Source organism: Centrocercus urophasianus, unplaced genomic scaffold (genome assembly GCF_019232065.1).
Source record: "Centrocercus urophasianus isolate 14NV4802_14NV808 unplaced genomic scaffold, USGS_Curo_1.0 seq_18, whole genome shotgun sequence".
In the NCBI taxonomy this organism is placed as follows: Eukaryota; Metazoa; Chordata; class Aves; order Galliformes; family Phasianidae; genus Centrocercus; species Centrocercus urophasianus.
The window spans coordinates 18,502,061-18,521,613 of NW_024884733.1; the positions used below are offsets into that span (position 1 = coordinate 18,502,061).

Consider the following 19,553-nt stretch of genomic DNA (forward strand, 5'->3'; position numbering starts at 1 on the left):
GACAGCTACATTTCACCAAACCTTATGCTCTGTTTTCTCCTGTATCAAAACCATACCTGATACAGATGTTCTAACAAGATAATACTATGTTGTTTGCAATTTATTACAGGCTCTTGGTAATCTGGAACAATAGTGGGTTTGCAGTAGTGGATTCCCAGCTTTTCCCTAGGTAGATGAAAAGCACAGCACAGAGAAGTACTGCTAATTGCCAGCTGATTGCTGCTGGTTTGCATGGAGTAGATACTGCCAGGTGAATAAGTACGTACAAGAATGTCTACTCACTCTGTGTAAAGATTTCTGTAAGCTATATATATAAAGTCCCATACTGCAATCTAATGTGCATAACGTAAGTAATGTCTACAATATTTTCTGTATATCCTATTATGTGTTTGTTCAAGTGTACCACTTACTTGTATTAATTTATGTGGCTTTTTTTTTCCCCCCAATAATACTAGCTACCAGATATAAGCAGCAGTAGGTTGTGACTGCCTTGAAACAAAGGGTTTGTAAAACATACTGGATCCAGTGCTGTGCATAATCCTTGCAGATATAAAACATTCTTTCAAAGATGAAAATTCAGTTTATTTCCCTGAGGATGTTAGACCAGTTTGAAGCAAACTGTCTTGCACTTCAGAAAAAGAAAGATTCAAAACATAAATAGCTTATATGTAGAAAATTAGAAACAGTAGAAAATTTGAGAACAAGGAAAATAATGACAGTGGAGTTGTATTCCAGAAAAAGAGAAATTGTTTCTTGGAAAACATCAGTCTCTGTAAAAGCCTAAAAGAGCTGGAAAAAAAATGAGTAGAACTTTTTGAAACCAAGCAGATCTCGTGTTTCTGTAAGGGAGAGATTTCCTTTGTCATGAAAGAGAAGCAGAAAAAAAGGTGTAGACTGACACTTCTTTCAATTCAAATTTGCAAGCATAAAAAAAAAAAAAAAAAAAAAAGAGAGAGAGAGAAAAGATTTGCTTTAATGTTCATAAACCTCTCACAAATCACATTTTTTACAATCCAAAAGAATATTCCTTCAGAGCAAACTGGGGTTATCCATTTACAACCCAATGGGAAACAGGTTATGAAAGAAAAGTGATCAGACAAAATTAATTCTCACAGCAAATCATTATAATTTCTGTTTTTCACTCAAATAAATCCTACTGGCAAACTGTACACTAGAAAAGAAAATCAAATCACTTTTCTTTTTCATTATTTCCAGTAATTCTGAGATTATACATTATTAAGGAAAAGCATGACTACTTCTTAGATGTCCAGACCAGAGAACATTTGTTGCATCTAAGATTGTTTGCTAACTGGTTTTAAGTGATGCTTGTTATGCCCAAAAAGTTTTACTAAGGCAGTTGTTTTAATGTGACAGAAGTTCAAACTTTTGACCTTGCTTACAATGTTGCAAATTCAAATTAAACTCATGTACTTAAGATTCCTGACAATTTTGTCAGGAAAATCACAATCCTGTATCAAGCTGTGGACTGAATTTAACAAGTGAAAGGGTCACCAACTATCGACAGCTCTAACTTTGATTGACTCTTTTCTTATTAAATGAAAACTTCATTTAATATTAACTAATGTTTTTCACTAAATGCATTTTAAAAACAGCGGTTTAAAAGGTAGTGCACAATGTAGCTAGTAACATCAGAGAAATTTTTAAGGTATCCAGATTGTATCAACAGTAAAAAATTATTCCTCAAAAGACATTAGGAAGCACATTTTTAAAACACAATCTTGTTTCCTAGTGCTATAATGTTCTAGAAACTTAATTTTCCATTAATTTAGATGCATACCATCCTGGCGGATTCTACCTGATTTTTCACATACTCAATTTGCAGCTTTACATTTCATCAGCAGATTTTTCTGCAAATGTAAAAAAAGAACCAAAATCCCACTCATATGGGCTACTTGATGCATTACATACGTGATAAATTTCATAAAGTGAAGAAGCTGTAAAAACCTTAATGGAAGCATTAAGAAGATATTAAGTTAATGCATTACTAAAGTTCAGTAATATGTGAAGCAGAAGACAGTTCCTTAAGTGTTGTTTGTTTCAATCTCCAACAATGAATGGAACAAGTGTCATAGCAGCTAGGCAGTAAGGTAAATGAAGTCCAGTCCATTATAAATAGATTGCTTAACTGGAACTTTAGTGGGCATTTTATGCAAACTGAGAAGTATGCAAAACATCTTTTTGTGTACAATTTTTGTCTCTTGAAATACATAGTGGCCTTTCTTTTTCATTTTCTTTCTTTTATACTTTCCATTTATGTTTTTATGTGCTTTCTCAATACAAAGTTGAATTTGGGAGACATTTTCTTGATATTGTATAAAATTGGACAGTAGCTGTTAAGCTTCGTATATTGTTGTGCTGCTGTCAGATCACACTATAATAGACAGATTCAGAGAAACTCAATTGAAAAATAAACCTGAAATAGCCTTTGTGGGATGTTTTCAATGTTCTCTATATAAAAGGGGGAAAACTTCTGCAAAATCCACGCTCTGCTTACTATATGCGGGTGTTCAAGGATCTCACTTTAAATACTCCTGCACTCAGTTCCAGAGGTGAAAGCCAACCTCTTTCTTTTGTCTAGATCCAGTCTTCATTCATTGCTCTACTGTAATAGAGTGATGCAAATTTCAGTGCATGAGAGACTTTTGTGGTCATTGAAAAAGAGACAGCTTTTCTTCCTATTAAAAGGAAGGCTAGCTAATTAATTAAGATGAATGAAGGGCATGTGGTCTTTCTCCATCTAACATAAACTTGATAGTTCAGTGGTGCGTGGAGAGATTTGCCTGTTGTGATTTGTCACTCAGAAACAAAATATGAAGGCAGTGTAAATGTTTAAGCCATTCTTTTGGCATACCACAAATATTTAGAAAAATGCCTGTTTTTCTGTTTGCAGTATATTCAACTGTCACATTTCTGAGGACTGCTGGATGCAGACCCTGAAGCACATTCTGCTCCTAGAGATCCCACTTTATAATGCAGGGAAGACACTTCTCTTTTGTTTTTTGCTGTTCTCTGTTACATAGAAAATCTCTCTTTTTAGTATAAATAGGGATTTATAGACAAAAATGTTATCCTCTATCTCCTGATACCTGTGCTTGTACCTATTAAAACAGTGCAGAAAGGCAACCACCTCAGATGACAAAGAAACTAATTCAAACAACTAAAATTCAGCCAAAGAAGAAAACATTGATTTAGCCTTAAACTACAGTTACCTCTTAATAAACAGCATGATTGTTTGAGGCTGGAAAACAGGAGTTGCTTAGAAAGGGCACTAAACAGCACACAAGAGAGAACCTGGAGAGACAGCACAATTAACTCTTTCGGGGCTCTCTCTCTCTGAAGTTGGCACAAGATTCACTTGCTAATAGATCTAGAGATTACTTTATGAATGCTATGCAATGCAGATAGTATACACTCAGCCCAGATTGGCCTGATGATCAGTTTTTAAGGTTCTAAATATAGAGGACAGCATTTCCTATCCCCTATTTGAACTGGCTCATCCATTATTTTAAATAGTCCCTCTTTCTTTGTGAGCAGCTTTGGGTACATCTGCATCAGGTGTCTCAGTTCAGATCCAAAGGAAGAGCACTTTGATTCACATGGAGACCTGGGGAATCATCTTAGGTACCAGCAGATATGCTCCAAAGATAAACCATAAGCACTCCAGCCACTAATGAACACTGAAGCTACAGAATAGGACCAGAAATGCCCTTGGTAACTCCATTATAATGCTAGCAGTTGGAAGTTATATGTTATGGCCTCAGCAATAACAATTTCTCCTTCTGATTCACTCTAATTGGGCTGCACCAATTGCAGAGCAGACAGAATACCTGCATTTAAATACACGCAGGCACCTGCTGTGTTTGCAGAACAAGTAAAAAGTCAAAGCAGGGAAGACAAAATGTTGTCAAAATGAGTCTGTGTTCATACCTATGACAAGGATAATTTTTGGTCGAGGTCTTGCAGGATCAAACACATCATATTCCTCAATTAGCTCAGCAGTTTCAGAAAGGTCGGTGTCACTTTCTATAGAAAACTGTTGGATTGGAGGGAGTCGGTCATACCGTCGGTAAGGGAAGTTAGAATTATCAGGCATCACTGTAAAATAGTAAGATAAACTGGGAATCGTGCAAATATACAGAAAATTGAAAACCTATTCTGTACACAGATTTAAAGATAATAAATAAGCATAAGGCATAAAGACTAGCTTTACTGTAATAAAAAATATAGTATCTTCTCATTTTACAATGTGCTTGCTGTTACTGTATTCCTTGCCTCTGGTTATCTGATTTATTAGATTGGAACCACTAAGAGTCCATTCTCCTTGGTGTTTCCTTAAATTTACAAACATTTCAGCTTTTCTGTGAAAATCTGTTCATAGCACCCAGAGTTTGGCAGTGGCCTCTGAGAAGAGGAAGCTTGTGTTGTGCAGACAGCCTGTACTGCTAAGCAGAACTCCTCTGGTGATACATGTTGTACACAGAGATAAAATAGTATTCTTGCTAATTAGTTTAATGAACTGCTGGATGGCAAGGAAGAATAACTATGGCAACTGAAAGACAAGCTAACTACTACTTGTTAACATTACAAATAAAATAATTAAAGGTATTGATAATGACATTTGCTTGACTCTATGAGAAGCATCTTTTTCTAAGAATTTGTAGTTTGCATCATATTTAGTACATTCTGCATATAGCTTCAATATAAATTAGGCAAAGTGTAAATGCAGTGAAGTTGGTACATATGTTACCCATAAGGACCAACCAAAAACATAAGCCAAATGCATTAAGAGAGCTTTGATCTTGTCTTTGCAAATATTTTAAGGAGGGTATGAGAAACCTCTCCACTAATGTGTTAAGCATTTACACAGCAAACATGCATTATCAGGCTGCAAAAGGATTACAACTTCCTCTCTCACATAACATTTGTTACAGGAGGAGAAACCCAAATGTGAAAACCCAAGTGAACAGAAAACTTAACCCTTTGCCTAAGGAAGATCAGAATGAGGCTCGGTCTGCTACAGATGTGAGTATAAAATAATTCAGTAGTGGATGTAAAACCATTCATAATACAGAAAACATAAATATTTTCATACTTAATACATTACCATTTCTGAAAAAAGATCTCCTCGATTGTCCTCCATTGAGTGGAGGCAGAGTCTTCTTTTCTGGGCTGACAAAAGTGTCCCATTTCACTTTTTCTGATCCTCCAAGCTCTTTCACCTTCTGCAAGCAGCCTTCCAAAAATTCAATAGGGTCATCAGGTTTGTAACACATTAATCCATTCAACAGACTCTGCAATGTCAGATCAGAAATACATACAATAATGATAGATGATAAGAAGAAAGAACCACTTATACTTTGAATTTGACCTTGCACAGAGAAATCCTGTATTTCTTATAGACTTCCCATTCAATCCAATACATGAGACTGAGGCCTGCATAGATTACATGATTTGAGCATGTTGGTCTCACAAAAAATGATTCAGAACAGGCCCTTATGGCTATGTCTTTATACTTGTCTGTTTGCATCAAAATGGAAATGGAAAACAGTTTTTAAAATAATGTCCTTAAATTTTCTTAGACCTGCCACTGGCAAATATATGTACAGCAATGCATGAGCCAAAAAAACCCATTTATGTACACTGTGTATTCTGTTAAATCACTAAAATGTATATTTTTGATGAAAGTGAGTTCAGTCACTGGTATAATACGTATTTTGTATTTTAATGTATAAAATAATATTCCTGAGTCAACAGTTTAACAAATAATTAAAAAAGATTTTTTAAAATCATGAGAATTGCCCACTTCTCATCTTGGTAAGTATTGGAGAAAAAACCCAAACCCAAAGTTCACACAGAGTGGAAATTCCCCACCATTAGAAAATCCCTGTCTGTGCCATTCATTCCACACTCATTGTACCAACAGGCATTGTGGAGTGTGTGGAAGAAGGAATGCTAGGCCCTCCTCTGACGCATGGGAATTGATTTTCCTTGACAAAGTGATACATAGGTCACCATCTCACCTCCCCACAAGACAACTGCATCCAACCTGCTCCAAACAATAAATGTGACAGGGTGGTTTCACTTCCTTTGTGTTTTTCCCAATCTGTGTGCACATGCTCTGAGGGTCATAGTTGATGTTAGTCATAAAGAGCTCTGATTCAGGATCTGTTCAATTATTATCTACAGTTCATACAATGAGTGAGTCTACTTATATAGGTTTGTGGTTATAAAATAGGGTACAGTGTATATGCATCTAGGCATTATTTGACTTACCTGACCACAGCAACTAGCTATGTATTTTTGCAGATGTGCACCATTACTGTAAATTGCTAGCACCAGCCTTACGCCTGTATAGGAAAAACAGTTTGATCTGCATCTCTTGCTAAAGCATTCACATTTTCAGTGTGTCTGCAAAATGTAACCATGCTCTACACCCTGTCATTTCCAAACACACAGAGAACAATGTCTTGCTTCGGAACAGACTATGGAAAAGGCGTATGTGTGCGTTTTATATAGAAGGCGGGATGCCTGCTCCTGAAAAAAATACAGATATATACATATATAAATCCATACTGCATTGGGAAGAAGTAATCACCGATCATTAGCAGCAGGTAACTTGCAAGAAGCGAGTTTGCTCCCTCCCGAGGGGCTGAACGAGGGCAGCCGCTGCCCCCACCCCGGGCCGGGGGCGCTGCGGGGCTGCCGCCTTCATACCTACCGCCCGGCAGCACTCGCGCCCCGGGGTGGGGGTCCAGCCCGCAGCGGTGCGACTCCGTCCTTCCAGCCACCTTCAGCCCCCCGCCCCCAATAAACACCCAGCCCCGCTATTCCTACCTCGAAAAGCTGCGGGATCTCCCTGCGGGCAAGATACTCCTTCGCCTCACCGGCGCTCATACCGGCGGCAGGGGAGCGGGGGCACGGCGGTGCAATGCGGGAGCCTCTCGGTGAGGCTTCGGCGGGCGGGCTGGCGAGCCGGGGCGGGGGGAGGAGGGAAGGCAGGCTGCCCGCCTCTCCGTCCCCGCTGCACGGAGGGAGCAGGAGAGTGGTTCTGTCCCCCCTCCCTTTCCCCCCAAAGGCGGGAGGAAGGCGGGCGCAGGCTGCCGGGGAAAGTTTCAGGGGACGCCTGCTGAGAGGCGGAGGTGGGAAGGGGCTGAGCACCGCTGGCGCTCGGACTGCTAAAAGCCCGTGGGCTGTGATCATTCGTAAGCATTGTGAGCATTAGATCACAGGGACGGTCCTGACAAGGTCTCTGGTGCAACCTTCAGCTAGGAGCAGGGTTAGCTCTGAGCTCCCAGCAGGTCGGTTAGGGGTTGAAGTGGTCTCACCAAACCTCTAGGGGCTGCACAGCCTCTCTGGGCAGCCTGTGCTCAGCTGCTGTTGTGGTTTCCTTCCATTCCGTTACAGCCTGCCTTGCCTCAGCTTGTCTCATGTCTACCACCATTGCACGCACCATTGTGAAGTGCTTGGCCCCATCTGCATGGCAGCCTCCTCAAAAGCAGTGGAGAGCTGCTACACGCCCTGTAAGCTGTCCCCAGGCTAATCCAGCCTAATTCCCTTAGATTTTATAAGAGCAGGTGCTATCGTAGAATCTTTAAGGTTGGAAAAGACCCCTAAAATCATCTAATCCAACCATTAACCCAACTCTACCATGCCCACTAACCACATCCCTCAGTGTCACATTTCCATGGATCTTGAACACCTCCAGGGGTGGTGACTCCACTTTCTCCCTGGGCAGCCTGATCTGAGAAGAAAATTTTCCTAATATCCAACCTGAACCTCCCTGGTGGCAGATTCTTCTGTGGCACACTGGAAGTTGCAGTAGGTTATTTCAGTTGCTTAATTGCCAATAGCAAGTTTGATGTTCTAATTGGGTCTCTCTTTTTGATGATGTTGATTTTTTCTAATTCAAACAACATCCATGTGGTTTCGCTTATGAACACACCCTAACAGGACTAGATAGCTAACTTCAAGCAAAGCATTTTCCTTCTGTAGCTCTGTACTGTTCCTACAGTGGATAGGTCTTCCCAGGAGTCTTGCAAGAAGCTTTTCCTCTTGTACTTGGATTTATCTATGTATTAATATCAATTTGACATGTTGCTCCCTCTCATAGCAGCCATATTCCTTGTCTTGCAGGCTCTGTAGTTAAATTGCACCCTTCGTCCTTTGCCCTACCTCCATCCTTTTCTGTAGACACTTTCCTTTCCTTTCTCCTGTAGAAGCTTTTAGTCTGCCAGTGGCAGATCCATTATCTTCTTCAAACAAGACTGGAAGGTTTTCCAAGTGTTCAACCACGCAGTTCTCCAAGTGGCTTCCACCTTAAGGGGATCCACCAGTATCCCTTTGCATTACTCCATCAATGATGGCCTGTGCTTCCCATCAGCTGAAGTATCTCTGGAAATAAGCTTGGATAAGACAATGTCAAATCCAGCTCCATTTTCTATGAACCCAATGGCACCCTCTTGAGAAATTTGCAGTGATGTCATGGAATTGGAACATCTCATACATTAAATATGTGGCTTTAACCCTTCTTTCTATAGGTAAGATTTGAATACATCCAAATGTAAATTCATTGAAAAGTGAAGTATCTTATTTTTTGTTTAGTGAGTAAAAGGTAGCCTCCAATGTCCTAGTTAAAAGATATAAGATTATGTTTAGAAGACCTTAAATGTAGCTTGACAAGAAGAAGAATGAATTAAACTGAATAGATATTTTCTTAAAGTAAATTCTGATCTAAGAGTGGGCTAATTGAAGATGCCATCCCATTTAGGAAAACAGAGATGTAGTTTTGGCAATTTGTGGTTTTAAAATTTATTTTTAGTTTATGCCAAAAAGTCTAGCTATTTGTCCCAGACAAATTCCATTTATAAGATTTTAGCATGACTGTATTTATATGTTCAGCTTTTATGGGTATATAGCTATCCCATCCGTTGTCCTGGAATCACTTTTCCTTTCACGTGCTTTCCATACTGCTGCACGTACCATGACATCTTTCTCAGGAATGGGGTTTTTGTGTGTGTGTAAATTCTTGTCTGACATGTTCATTTTCTTTAGTAAGTTGCCCTGCATTTTGCTCGATTAGATCATACTACCAGGAAAAAAAATATCTGACTTTCTGCCATTAAATTATTACCATTGTGCACACCTAAGTTATTCTTTAAAAAAAAAAAAAAAGAAAAGAAAAAAAAAAGAAAAAAAAAAAGAGGGATTTTTAGCTTACCTGCTTTTTGTTACACAAAATCAAAATCTATGTTACAGGAATTACCAACTCAGAAAAAGTGTGGCCGTTTAGGAAATCTGTCAGACTGAATATGTCAGATACATCTGGAAAGTATACTTTTTGATCTAACAATATGGCACCTCCTCCTAGAAGTAATTTGTTATGCATTTGCCTGTGGCAAAATCCCCATATTGAAGCAGGGTCACAGATCAGTGCTTCTCAAAGGCTCTGAAGAACACCAGCAGCAAAGAATTAAGAATACATTAATTAAATGTACACACAAAGCTGGTTTATTTATCATTTCAGGTACGTATGTGTAGCTTAGGGGTATCTGCTTGAAAGTTAGCTGTTTGTCTTTTAACAGCATCTGATCAAGACTGTGGATGGAACTGAAGTGATTTTACTGCTTCAAAAATAACACAGGATGCAAAAGAAGTAGAAAGAAATGGGAACATGAATTAAAACTCCAGAGCAGTGTCCACTTCTGAAGGTACAGGCAGCCCTTCACAGTACTGCGGTGAGACAGAATTACTGGTAATACTTCTACAACTTCCTACTTCTTCTGCAGGCCAATAAGCCGCAGAAGAACAACATTTTATTGTCAAAATGGTAATTCAAAAGTTCTGAAAATTCACCTTGAAACCTCTAATGGATCCTACATCACTGGGCTGATTCCATTTCCATCCTTGTTCATTTCTCCAGTAAATAAATGAAGCTGAACTAATATGAAATTAGCATGGGATCAGCTGGGATATGCTGTTCTGGGCCATCTCTTCTCCTTCCTGGTTAAAACAATTATGTAACACCCAGAGCCTTCAGTGATAACATAGTAAGTGCTGTTTTCAAAAATCACTTCAGAATCTCCCAGTGTTTTCTGAGTCTCGTTTTCTCACCTGGCGCCCATTCAAGCCTTAGTGGCTGTCATTTTTCCAAATGACCCGCAGCTCTTCTAGATGTCTTTATTAGATCATAACCGATGTCCTTGGATTGACGTACTTTATACAGGCTGGTGCAATACGTGTGGACAGTTAGAATTTGTAGATTCTGCAAGTAAAACAATTACGGGCAACATTTAAAATCCAATATGCTGAATTATGTGCTTCTGATCCAGAAATAGTATGCATTTTAAAGTAAATACAGAACTTTCTTACAGCCCTGTGCCACATGTAGACTATTAGGGTGGTGTAAATTAATCCAGTATTACTAAACTCATCTTTTCATTTTCATGACAAACTTGTTTCTGCACTGTGCTGTTTCCCTACAGTGCTGTTAACATGACCTTTTTTAAAACTTCCTGTTATTCCCCACATTTATTTTTCACTTTGCTAAATCTTTCTTCTTCTTTTTTTTTTCCTTTTTTTTTTCTTTTCTTTTTTTCCTATGAATATCTAAACAGACTACTTAAGTGAGCTCCATCACTAATTGAAAGATAGGGAGAATTCTACCTGACAAAATCTAGTGTCTGGATGTAGTTTTCACCAAGTCCCAGAACTGCCATTTTTTGTAATGTTAGTGGACACAGAAATGAATAAAACCTGAGAGGGAACAAAGAAAGTTGTGCTGCTTTAAAACTTGAAAATGAAGACTTCAATATGATGAGAAAAAAAAAAAAATTCTGGGCTATGATCACATCACTCCTTAGGCTTCTTTTTGATAAGCTAAATACGTGTGGCTTTGACTTTCCTATTAGAGCGTAATCATTATTCTGACCCTTTTCTGAACTCTTTCCAGTTTAGCAATAGGCTTCTCCTACAAGCATCAACCAGAACACACTGTTCCAGAACCAGTCACGTCAGCACCAGGTGCTGATGTGATTCAACCTGCCTCTAACATCATAACACTTCTCTTTCCACACTGATGGATTGAAATGGTGCACTGGCCTCTGTGTGCTGCGATGTAGTTCATCCTTGGCTGGTTATCTAGCAGGCTCCTATCAGCTCTGCTTTCTACTCTGCTGCATTCCCACATAGATTCTTCATTTCTAGGATAAACACCTGTTCTTTATTCTTAGATGTATAACATCATGCATTTGCTTGCAGACCATTTACCAGATTACCCAGTACCAACACCCTCTTTGTGTGTAACTACTTCCCTTGTCTTTGCTGTCTTCCAGTGTTTCGGTGTTATTACCAGTGACTTTGTCTTTGTTTTTGTTTTGTTTGTTTGCTGGTAATCAGTAAAACAGTTATACAGCACATGGCCAAAACCCAGTGCCATGGGATAAAATTCACTTAACATTTCCCATTTAAATTTCAGTTGGCTTTATTTTTCAGTTCTGGTAATGAATGCAAAGATTTCAAGGGTTCATACAGTCCTCAAAATGACTTTTCCAGCTGTTTTAATACTGCAATACAAGTTATCCAGATATGCAGATTTACTCAGTTGTTTTTAGTGGCTACAGTTTATGATACTTATCTGGCTCTACATTTGTAATGGAGAATGTTTCATCGTAGCCCTATGATATAATTACATCATCTGATTATTTCTCCATATACTGTACAGAAATAGGTAGTGAAAGCTTCCAGTTGCTTTTGTTATATCTGTACAATCAAATTCAATCTCGCTAAGATCCTTTTCATTCTTCTATAAGGAAAAACAGCTCTTTTAATCTTGTTTCACCTCTCTGACCATTGGTCTTTATGTCATCTTGTTTCCATTCTTGATTTTTACAGTTTTTAAATCTCTGTCATATTTCTTGAAGTTTCCAGTATTTGTTATGGATGCTTTTCTTATTCTTAAATATCTTAATTTTCATGCTAAATGGCATATTTTTCCATTTAAGTACTAAAAACTGATCTGACTCATAATAATTAGATACTCTGAGGATATTTTAGAGACATTATGTAGCTTAATAAATTCAAGGTTGCCACCTGAGGAAGTCCTTAAGTCTTTAGCAAGATGGAAAGCAAGAGATCCTGTAGAAGTTTTCCCTGTTTTTAACTTGATTCCTATGATTGCTGGACTCTATTGTTGAGATCACAGTGAACTTAAACAGACCTTCAGCCTTATTCAATATGGCTTCTTGATGCTTTTTGCTTTTATTTTATGGTACTTAAACTGGAACTTCCCGACCAATATACAGAAATCACTCTTTGGAAGATTATTTGTGTTCCTCAGTTACCATTCTTCAGTATACTGAATAATAGGCATGAAGTGAATAACCTGGGGAGATGGAAAGAAAATAATTCACCCACAGCTATTACACTTCATTCTGGAGACTCAAAAGAGTATAAGATTGTTAGAAAGTATGATTTCCTGCTACTTATCATTTGGGTTTTATTTGAGCAATATAATGCACCAGTGCCTTATTTGTATAACCAGTTATTCAACCACATTCAAAATCTTCTCTACTTGAAAATCAACATAGAAAGTACAACTTTTGAAAAGAGAAGCCTGTTGTTCTTTTTTGTTTGTTTGTTTGTTTTAATAGAAAGCTAAATGAATGGAAAGCAGTGACAACTTCCAATTTGAAGGGCTTACAAGAGCCATATGATATGATGATATGATTGCTCTTATTGAGAAACTTTCAGCAATTCTTCACACTGATGTCTTTACAGTGGCTCATCATACTGTGATGTCAAGTAATGGGGAAAAAGGTGCAAGTTAGATTGATATGATCTTTTTTACCTAGAGTCGAGGAGGATTCTAGACTGAACTTTTTCCAGTAAGATAGAGCCCATAGGACATTCACATTTATAGGTTTTTATTTCAATACAGAAAACTCAAAGTACTATTAATTTTGGACAAGCTGTAGATGTAAACAGAAACTTTATTTTGTGACAGTATGACTTACTATACTTAGGGTTCACAATGGAATAACATTGGCATGTGTTCTTGTTGAGACTGATCACTGCAATAACTCGTGTCCTGGAAAACCTGAAGAGCCACCTATTGCCATACTCAGTATTCATCACAAAGCAGTAGCTGTCAAGATTCAGGTTAGCCACTGGTATCTGTTGTTTCATCGTTAAAGAACTTAATTTATTTAGAGTTAAAGCTTTGCTTTTCATATTTCATTATAAAGTGGAGGATGACTATCCAAACCCCCTTTATAGACCTAGGAAGGTTGTAACTTAGGAAGGTGTTGGCTCACAACTCTCAATTTTATTTTAGGAGCAAATATTTTGTGGACTGAATTTTAGTTTTGATTGAGCTAAGCCCCTTCTGAATGAGCTAAGGTTCTTGAATTCATCTATTTAACTTTTTGCTCTTGCAAATGAACATAAACTAATTTATAGAACTTTAAATGTACACGGTGCATAATAGTTAGATGAAAATCAGAACACAAAACAAGGAAAAGATAAAAAACAATATCTTAACATGCAATAAGCTGTGTTGAGAGATAACATGAGAGGAACTGGCAGAAGTTTTAACCATGTAAATGTTTTAATGTTAATTCAAAATTAATTCTGACTTTCGGCTGACGTACAAGAACATTGAATTTAGTCACTGACTTCAATGAATGCTTTCTTGACATTATAACAAATGAAAATTGGATCAAATGCCTGTTTTCAGTAGAAGATGACACCCTGCCAGATGGCTTATTAGCAGAGGTAACAGAACAGTTGATGAAACTGTAATATGCTGGTTGAACCTGAACTCAGAACAACAAAGCATGGGTTGAAAACTATTGGCTAAATGGAAGAAGTGTATGGCTTGATACGCAATAGAACGAGATACTGAATAACATTTTTAACATTTGAAATTACTAAAAATACTCAGCACTTGAATCACCAAGTCCTCTCCTCCTATCCAATAAAATTAAGTAGTTGTACAGCCTCAATTCCTAACAGGGCCTTTATATTCCTAAAGAAATCAAACTGTTCTGGATAGCAAACATGCCCTGACTGGGTGTTACAGTCATGACACAAGGCAGCAATCAAGAGAAGACTGTTAGTGGTTTTCTGGAGAACTTCTTACAGAGTTCTGCTCCTCCCTGAACATGTTTCAAGAGGCAGGTTGCTACAGATCTGCACAGCTGTACAAGCCACAGGCTCCCTGCAGCTTTCATATTTATTCATAAATGTTCAGGAAAAAAAAACCAAAAACACGTTGCTTTAAACAGTATTTTGATATGCATTTGAAAAAGTGATCACTTGTTTCACATGTTTTTCCTTGTATATTCTGGATCTTACTGAGCTCATGATGTTAATACCTTCCATTTCATTATTCAAGTTATCTTATAAAACTTCAATCACTAGCATGTTCCGTATCTCCATGTATTCAAAAATTAGAAAGCATGACAGCCTGGGAGTCTGCAGTTTTAAGAATGTCTTTTACAGCCCCCTGACTACAGTGGGCAGTAAGAAACTAAATTATTAACTTTACCACGGATTTCCAATTCCCCTCTCCTCTCCTCTCCTCTCCTCTCCTCTCCTCTCCTCTCCTCTCCATGTTTCATTCATTTAGTCTCTAGGTTAGAAGAATTATGACTTGTAGAGCTAGCTTTCCTATCTGACTTTTATTATGGAAAAAAAATGTTATAAGCAATTTCTGGAAAAGAGCTGAATTTACCACTCAATATTACTAATGCAAACACAAAGATATTTCTCTTCCAAAATACATTTTTCATTTGTGACCGTAAAAAGATCTCCTCTGAGAGAGTACATTTTCTTTCTAGAATTCTAAGCAGATAAATAGCCTAATGGATAAGCTTATTTCAGAAAAGGATTTGAAAACCAATCTGACAATTTTAGATTATCATAACTAGATACAGAATTACTGAAGGAAATGGAAAAGATAGTTTATGCTTTTCCAGTTGCTCAATGAGGATCTAAGGGAGACAAAATATGTCAAGCCCCCTTAACTTTAAATATTCTTGTGATAAAAATTCATCCGTGGAAGAGGATTTGCATTAAAAATGCTTCCCATAACATCATGGTATGTAACAACCTCCTAGAAATGAAGTCATTTTCCTCATATTCTGGAAATATGCAGGTAAACCTAATCAAACGAAACAGTGAAAATGAATACGTAGTAACAACACCCAAAAATATTGAGTAAGTTTGGCAGTCTCCTGGTTTCAAGATATCATGAAATTAACACCAATGCTTTGATGTCCTTGGGTAGGTACTGGTGGACAGATGGAAAATGTCTATTATTTTTATAACTATAAAGTCAAATTATTATCTGATTATTGTATCTATTCTAAACCAGAGACCATACATTTCTGTACCTGGTAAGCAAATGTTATTTCTTCAGATGTATGATCATTTAGCTAATAGACCTTATAAATAATATGTATTTGAAGTGCTTAAACACTGAATTGAATACTTTTATTGAAAGCTTGTCTTGAATGATTTTCAATCTCCAAAGAGGTTTTTCTTTGTTCTTATTTCCCCCAGTACTATTAATGGGCTGTCAGAATGTCATATCTTCCAGAGCACTCAGCTAACAATTTATTAAAAAATGAAGAGAGGGTGTCACAGAAAACAGCTTTGAATCACCTTTGTAGTCTCTACAATTGAAGCCAGGCATATACTCAATTAATACATGACTCTGTTGACTTGGATTGTGCTGTTTGGGTTTTTGGGTCTCTGAACTTTGTGGAGTATGGCCATTTCACTAATGTGAACGTGTCATAATGGTGAGGCAAAAGCCTGCTAAAATTATCACACTGAATGTTCCATGAAATATGTATCAGGCCCTGTACTTTAAATCTTTCATATATACACACAATAATTATTCTTTATTTTTTTCCAAGTACAAGACAAAATATAAATTTTTCAGCACTTTATAATGAGAGAATTTTTGTTTAAGGAAATCTTCGCTAGCTCTCAGAGAGTTAAAGCTCAGGAAGATGACTGTCACTGAGAAAATATTTTTGCAGATGTACCCATTAAGATACTGACTAGTTGAAACTGATCGATTGCTGTCTTTTCTACATATAAAAATAATTCACCTTGAATTAATGTGCAAATTCAAATGCTTATCTTAAAAATATAAAAGATCATTTACCACAGTAAACATAGGTTTTAATTTTTCATGTAATATATATTTAATAGCTGAAATAATGTATTCAGGTCATAAAACAGGACAAATACATAGAATCAACAGATATGTATTAATGTGTTGCTAATTACTGTTATTACTATGACTTCTTCTTGACAGTATCTTTCAGTTTCTAGAGAAAAAAATTTCATTAGGATACACTCCTCCTCACAATTATTATTAGAGGTGAAAAGAAAGCCTTTAGTTTTTTTATTCATGAGAAGAGTGCAGAACAATATGGAAAAAACTTTCATAGAATTCATAACCAACTGCATTCTCATCTCAGCAGTTCTCCTCAGTTTGCACAATACCCTGATCAGTTTATGCCACAGAATTTGGCTTTTAAGAAATGAAGTATCTGGGGGATTGCCTAGCCACCAGTTCACTTTCTTGCTGAATTTGTTATTTAGTTTCATCTACACTCTTGCTTAAGTAAGATCCCATTTCATTTTTTAAGTAAAATTCCACTTGGCGCTGACTGCCAATGCTTCAGTGGTGAAAAGGCATTTAAGTGACCTACTGCACAGAAGGAAATTCCAACAATGCTGCATTTTTATAACTCACAGCAAAATCTGGCTCCCAAGTATTATCATTTCAATTGATGAACTCATTCTGGCATTTTTACTTGGAAACAGTTTCCAGCAAATATGCTCAAAGAAATGAGTACTTCTAATTCCAAATAGCATTAAGTATAATGGCGTTAGAAATTGTAATATGTTGAAGGATATTCCACGCTTAGTTCAGCACGAATTCTTTCCATCTGACCTACAGCAACTTTCAGAGTATCCTGCTAAAAGTAGCTGAGGAGGGAGCCAGACTCTGTGTTTTACATTGTTTGAACAGTCTGGGGAATTATTAAGGTTTGTTGATCCATTGCTACTTTTGTTTCCAGCTTACCAGCTACTCCAAAATGTTCCAGCAATCCTTTGTCTAAAAATTTTTTTTTACTCTTGATCACATAACACTTGGGAAAACAAAAATAATTGTTCATATTTACAGTGGCTTTTTTTTTTTTTTTTTTTTAATATATTAAATCGTTCCATCTGTTAAGAATATTTCTGTGAATATTTCATAGGCCTGTTTTTGAATTTGCCTTAGATTTTGCCTTTCAGTTTTTTAGTGCAGTCTTCCACCAGTCAGTTCTAGTAACTCATCACACTGTGATCTACATAACCTCTGCTGATAATTGACTAGAGTCAGTATGCTCACTGTTCAAATATTTAACATTCATCAACATTATTGTACTTGGTGTCTGAGTAACCTTTTTCAAAGTTGACTCTATTCACTGCCTATTTCTATTACATTTTTCATAATATTAAGTCTGTTTTTTTTGTTTTTTTTTTTCTTCAGGTACTGCTTTTGTGCATTCAGCCTGTAATTCTCAAAACTTTGTGCTTGTTTTCTCATTTAGCTAATGAGTAGTTCTCAACAGAGTAAAATAAAACCTTGCTTTCAAATGAAGGTTATTTGTAATACAAAAGGATGTATTTCGATTGCAGGCTATAGAGTAATTTAAGAATACACAAGACAGTTTTAAGTAATGATAAGGGAGCTAAAATCAGTTCGTCAGCAATATAGCCCTTTACTTGAGTTAATTTAACCAGCAAAGCAGAGAAAACTTCAGCTCATTGACTAGGAGGTCCTTCCACCTCATGGTGTGGAACAGCAATGAAAAATCATGAATCCATGACACCTGAGACACTGCAATACTTGGCACGTTTCAGACGTGTGACAGACTTAGCACAGAGGTGTCAGAACTGGAGCGGAATAAAAATTATGGCTTCTTAAGGATTCTCAAACATGATGTGTTATATCCACTGCTTGAAGTTAAGAGTAGAGCTATGATTTTAAATTTAGCTTTACTCAGAGCAATTTAAATAGGATTCATATCTTGTTCCTAAATAAAAAGCCCGTAAGCTTTTCATTTGAGAATGAACCCCTTAGAAATATCAATGGAAAAAATGCAAAGAAGGGGATGATTTAAAAAAGATGAAGGCATTCTTTTATTGCTGCATTTTTCACATATTTTGTTACCTTAATAAAAGAGAATGATAAAAGTTTTCAGCATTGATTTCTACTGAGAAAAGGTATTGTTCCACTAGACCAAATGTAATATTTGATGACTGCTATTATACCTAACAAACAATGTAAACAAGGTACCACTTCTTTTTATATTTTGTTTTCTCATATTTTACTTATGTTACTTACAGGACAAGCCATTGGGACTCTTTGTAACCTGGCGTCTTCTGAACATGAAATACTGGATTATTGCACAATGCAACATAATGGAAACTACACACTTGATGAGATTTGAGTCATTAATTACAAAGCAGCACTAATGACATAGTAGATGGTTACTTCATTAAGAACAAACGTCAACTGAATTTCATTCTAGTGTCCAAGGTTTTTGTCTGAGCTCTAATTTGACCTCAAAAAGCATGGTGAAAAATTATTCCCGTAATTTAACTTTGTAAATAAGAGTGAAAAACATTGTTCAGTTTGATTGTGAGCTAGACATAAGCAGCTGGATTCTATGAACAAAAATGTAGTTTCTAATGCATTTAACCAGTGTACAAAAAGAATATATTAAAACATACAGGCCAGTAAAATGGTTTCAACTTTATAATTGTAGAAGAAAGATGTCTGTGTAGTTATTTTCCTTTGGAAGTTCTGTATTGATTACTACCATAACACTGTTGCATATTTTTGATCAGAATTACCTCACTATTGTATATCTTCTAAATTATAACATTCTGTAGAAAAGCCATTCTCCCACAAACAGAAACTGTAAAAAACAAACAACAACAAAAAGAACACTTAAAACAAACAAAATAATCCCACACAAACAACAAACAAATTAATAAAATCTGTCATTAACTTGATTACTTTTTTTCATCCAGGTTCCATAATTGGAGGCAGCAATTTTATCAGCTCAGGCACCAAACTTTAACAGACTCATTTCTTGGTTACAAAACCCAGAAGCAATATAAAAATGGGAAATATTCAGGGACTTTTCTGAATTTTCAAATGCACTGTTCTGACAGTCAAAATGAAGAAAGTAATAAATCTGCATTTTTTTTAGTGATAATACAGTTGACCAATTACTGCTGATTACTCAAGAATCTGTCTTGTTGACACATTTCATTGCAAGAGTTCCTTTTCATTTTTCTTTTGGAAGAACAATAAATGAGCTAATTTTTTTTTCTTTATCTTATTTCTACTGTAGAAAATTATTGGCCAATATGTGCATGTCTGATAAGAGCAGCAGAAGAAACACAGGACCAGGATGAAGAGTACACAAGAAAGAAGAGATGCGAAGATATGT

General features: G+C 36.7%; 1 protein-coding gene across 1 annotated transcript in view; it reads right to left on the reverse strand.

The window, feature by feature from the left end:
* Positions 1-6,915, reverse strand: part of AK5 (adenylate kinase 5) — an 83,488-nt gene extending 76,573 nt beyond the window's left edge. The window contains exons 1-3 of the mRNA XM_042819089.1: positions 6,856-6,915; positions 5,126-5,312; positions 3,949-4,116 (exon numbers count right to left, since the gene is read on the reverse strand). Of these exons, the coding sequence (XP_042675023.1) occupies positions 3,949-4,116; positions 5,126-5,312; positions 6,856-6,915 (415 nt within the window). The remainder of the gene's footprint in view (positions 1-3,948; positions 4,117-5,125; positions 5,313-6,855) is intronic.
* Between the last annotated feature and the right edge of the window lie 12,638 nt (positions 6,916-19,553).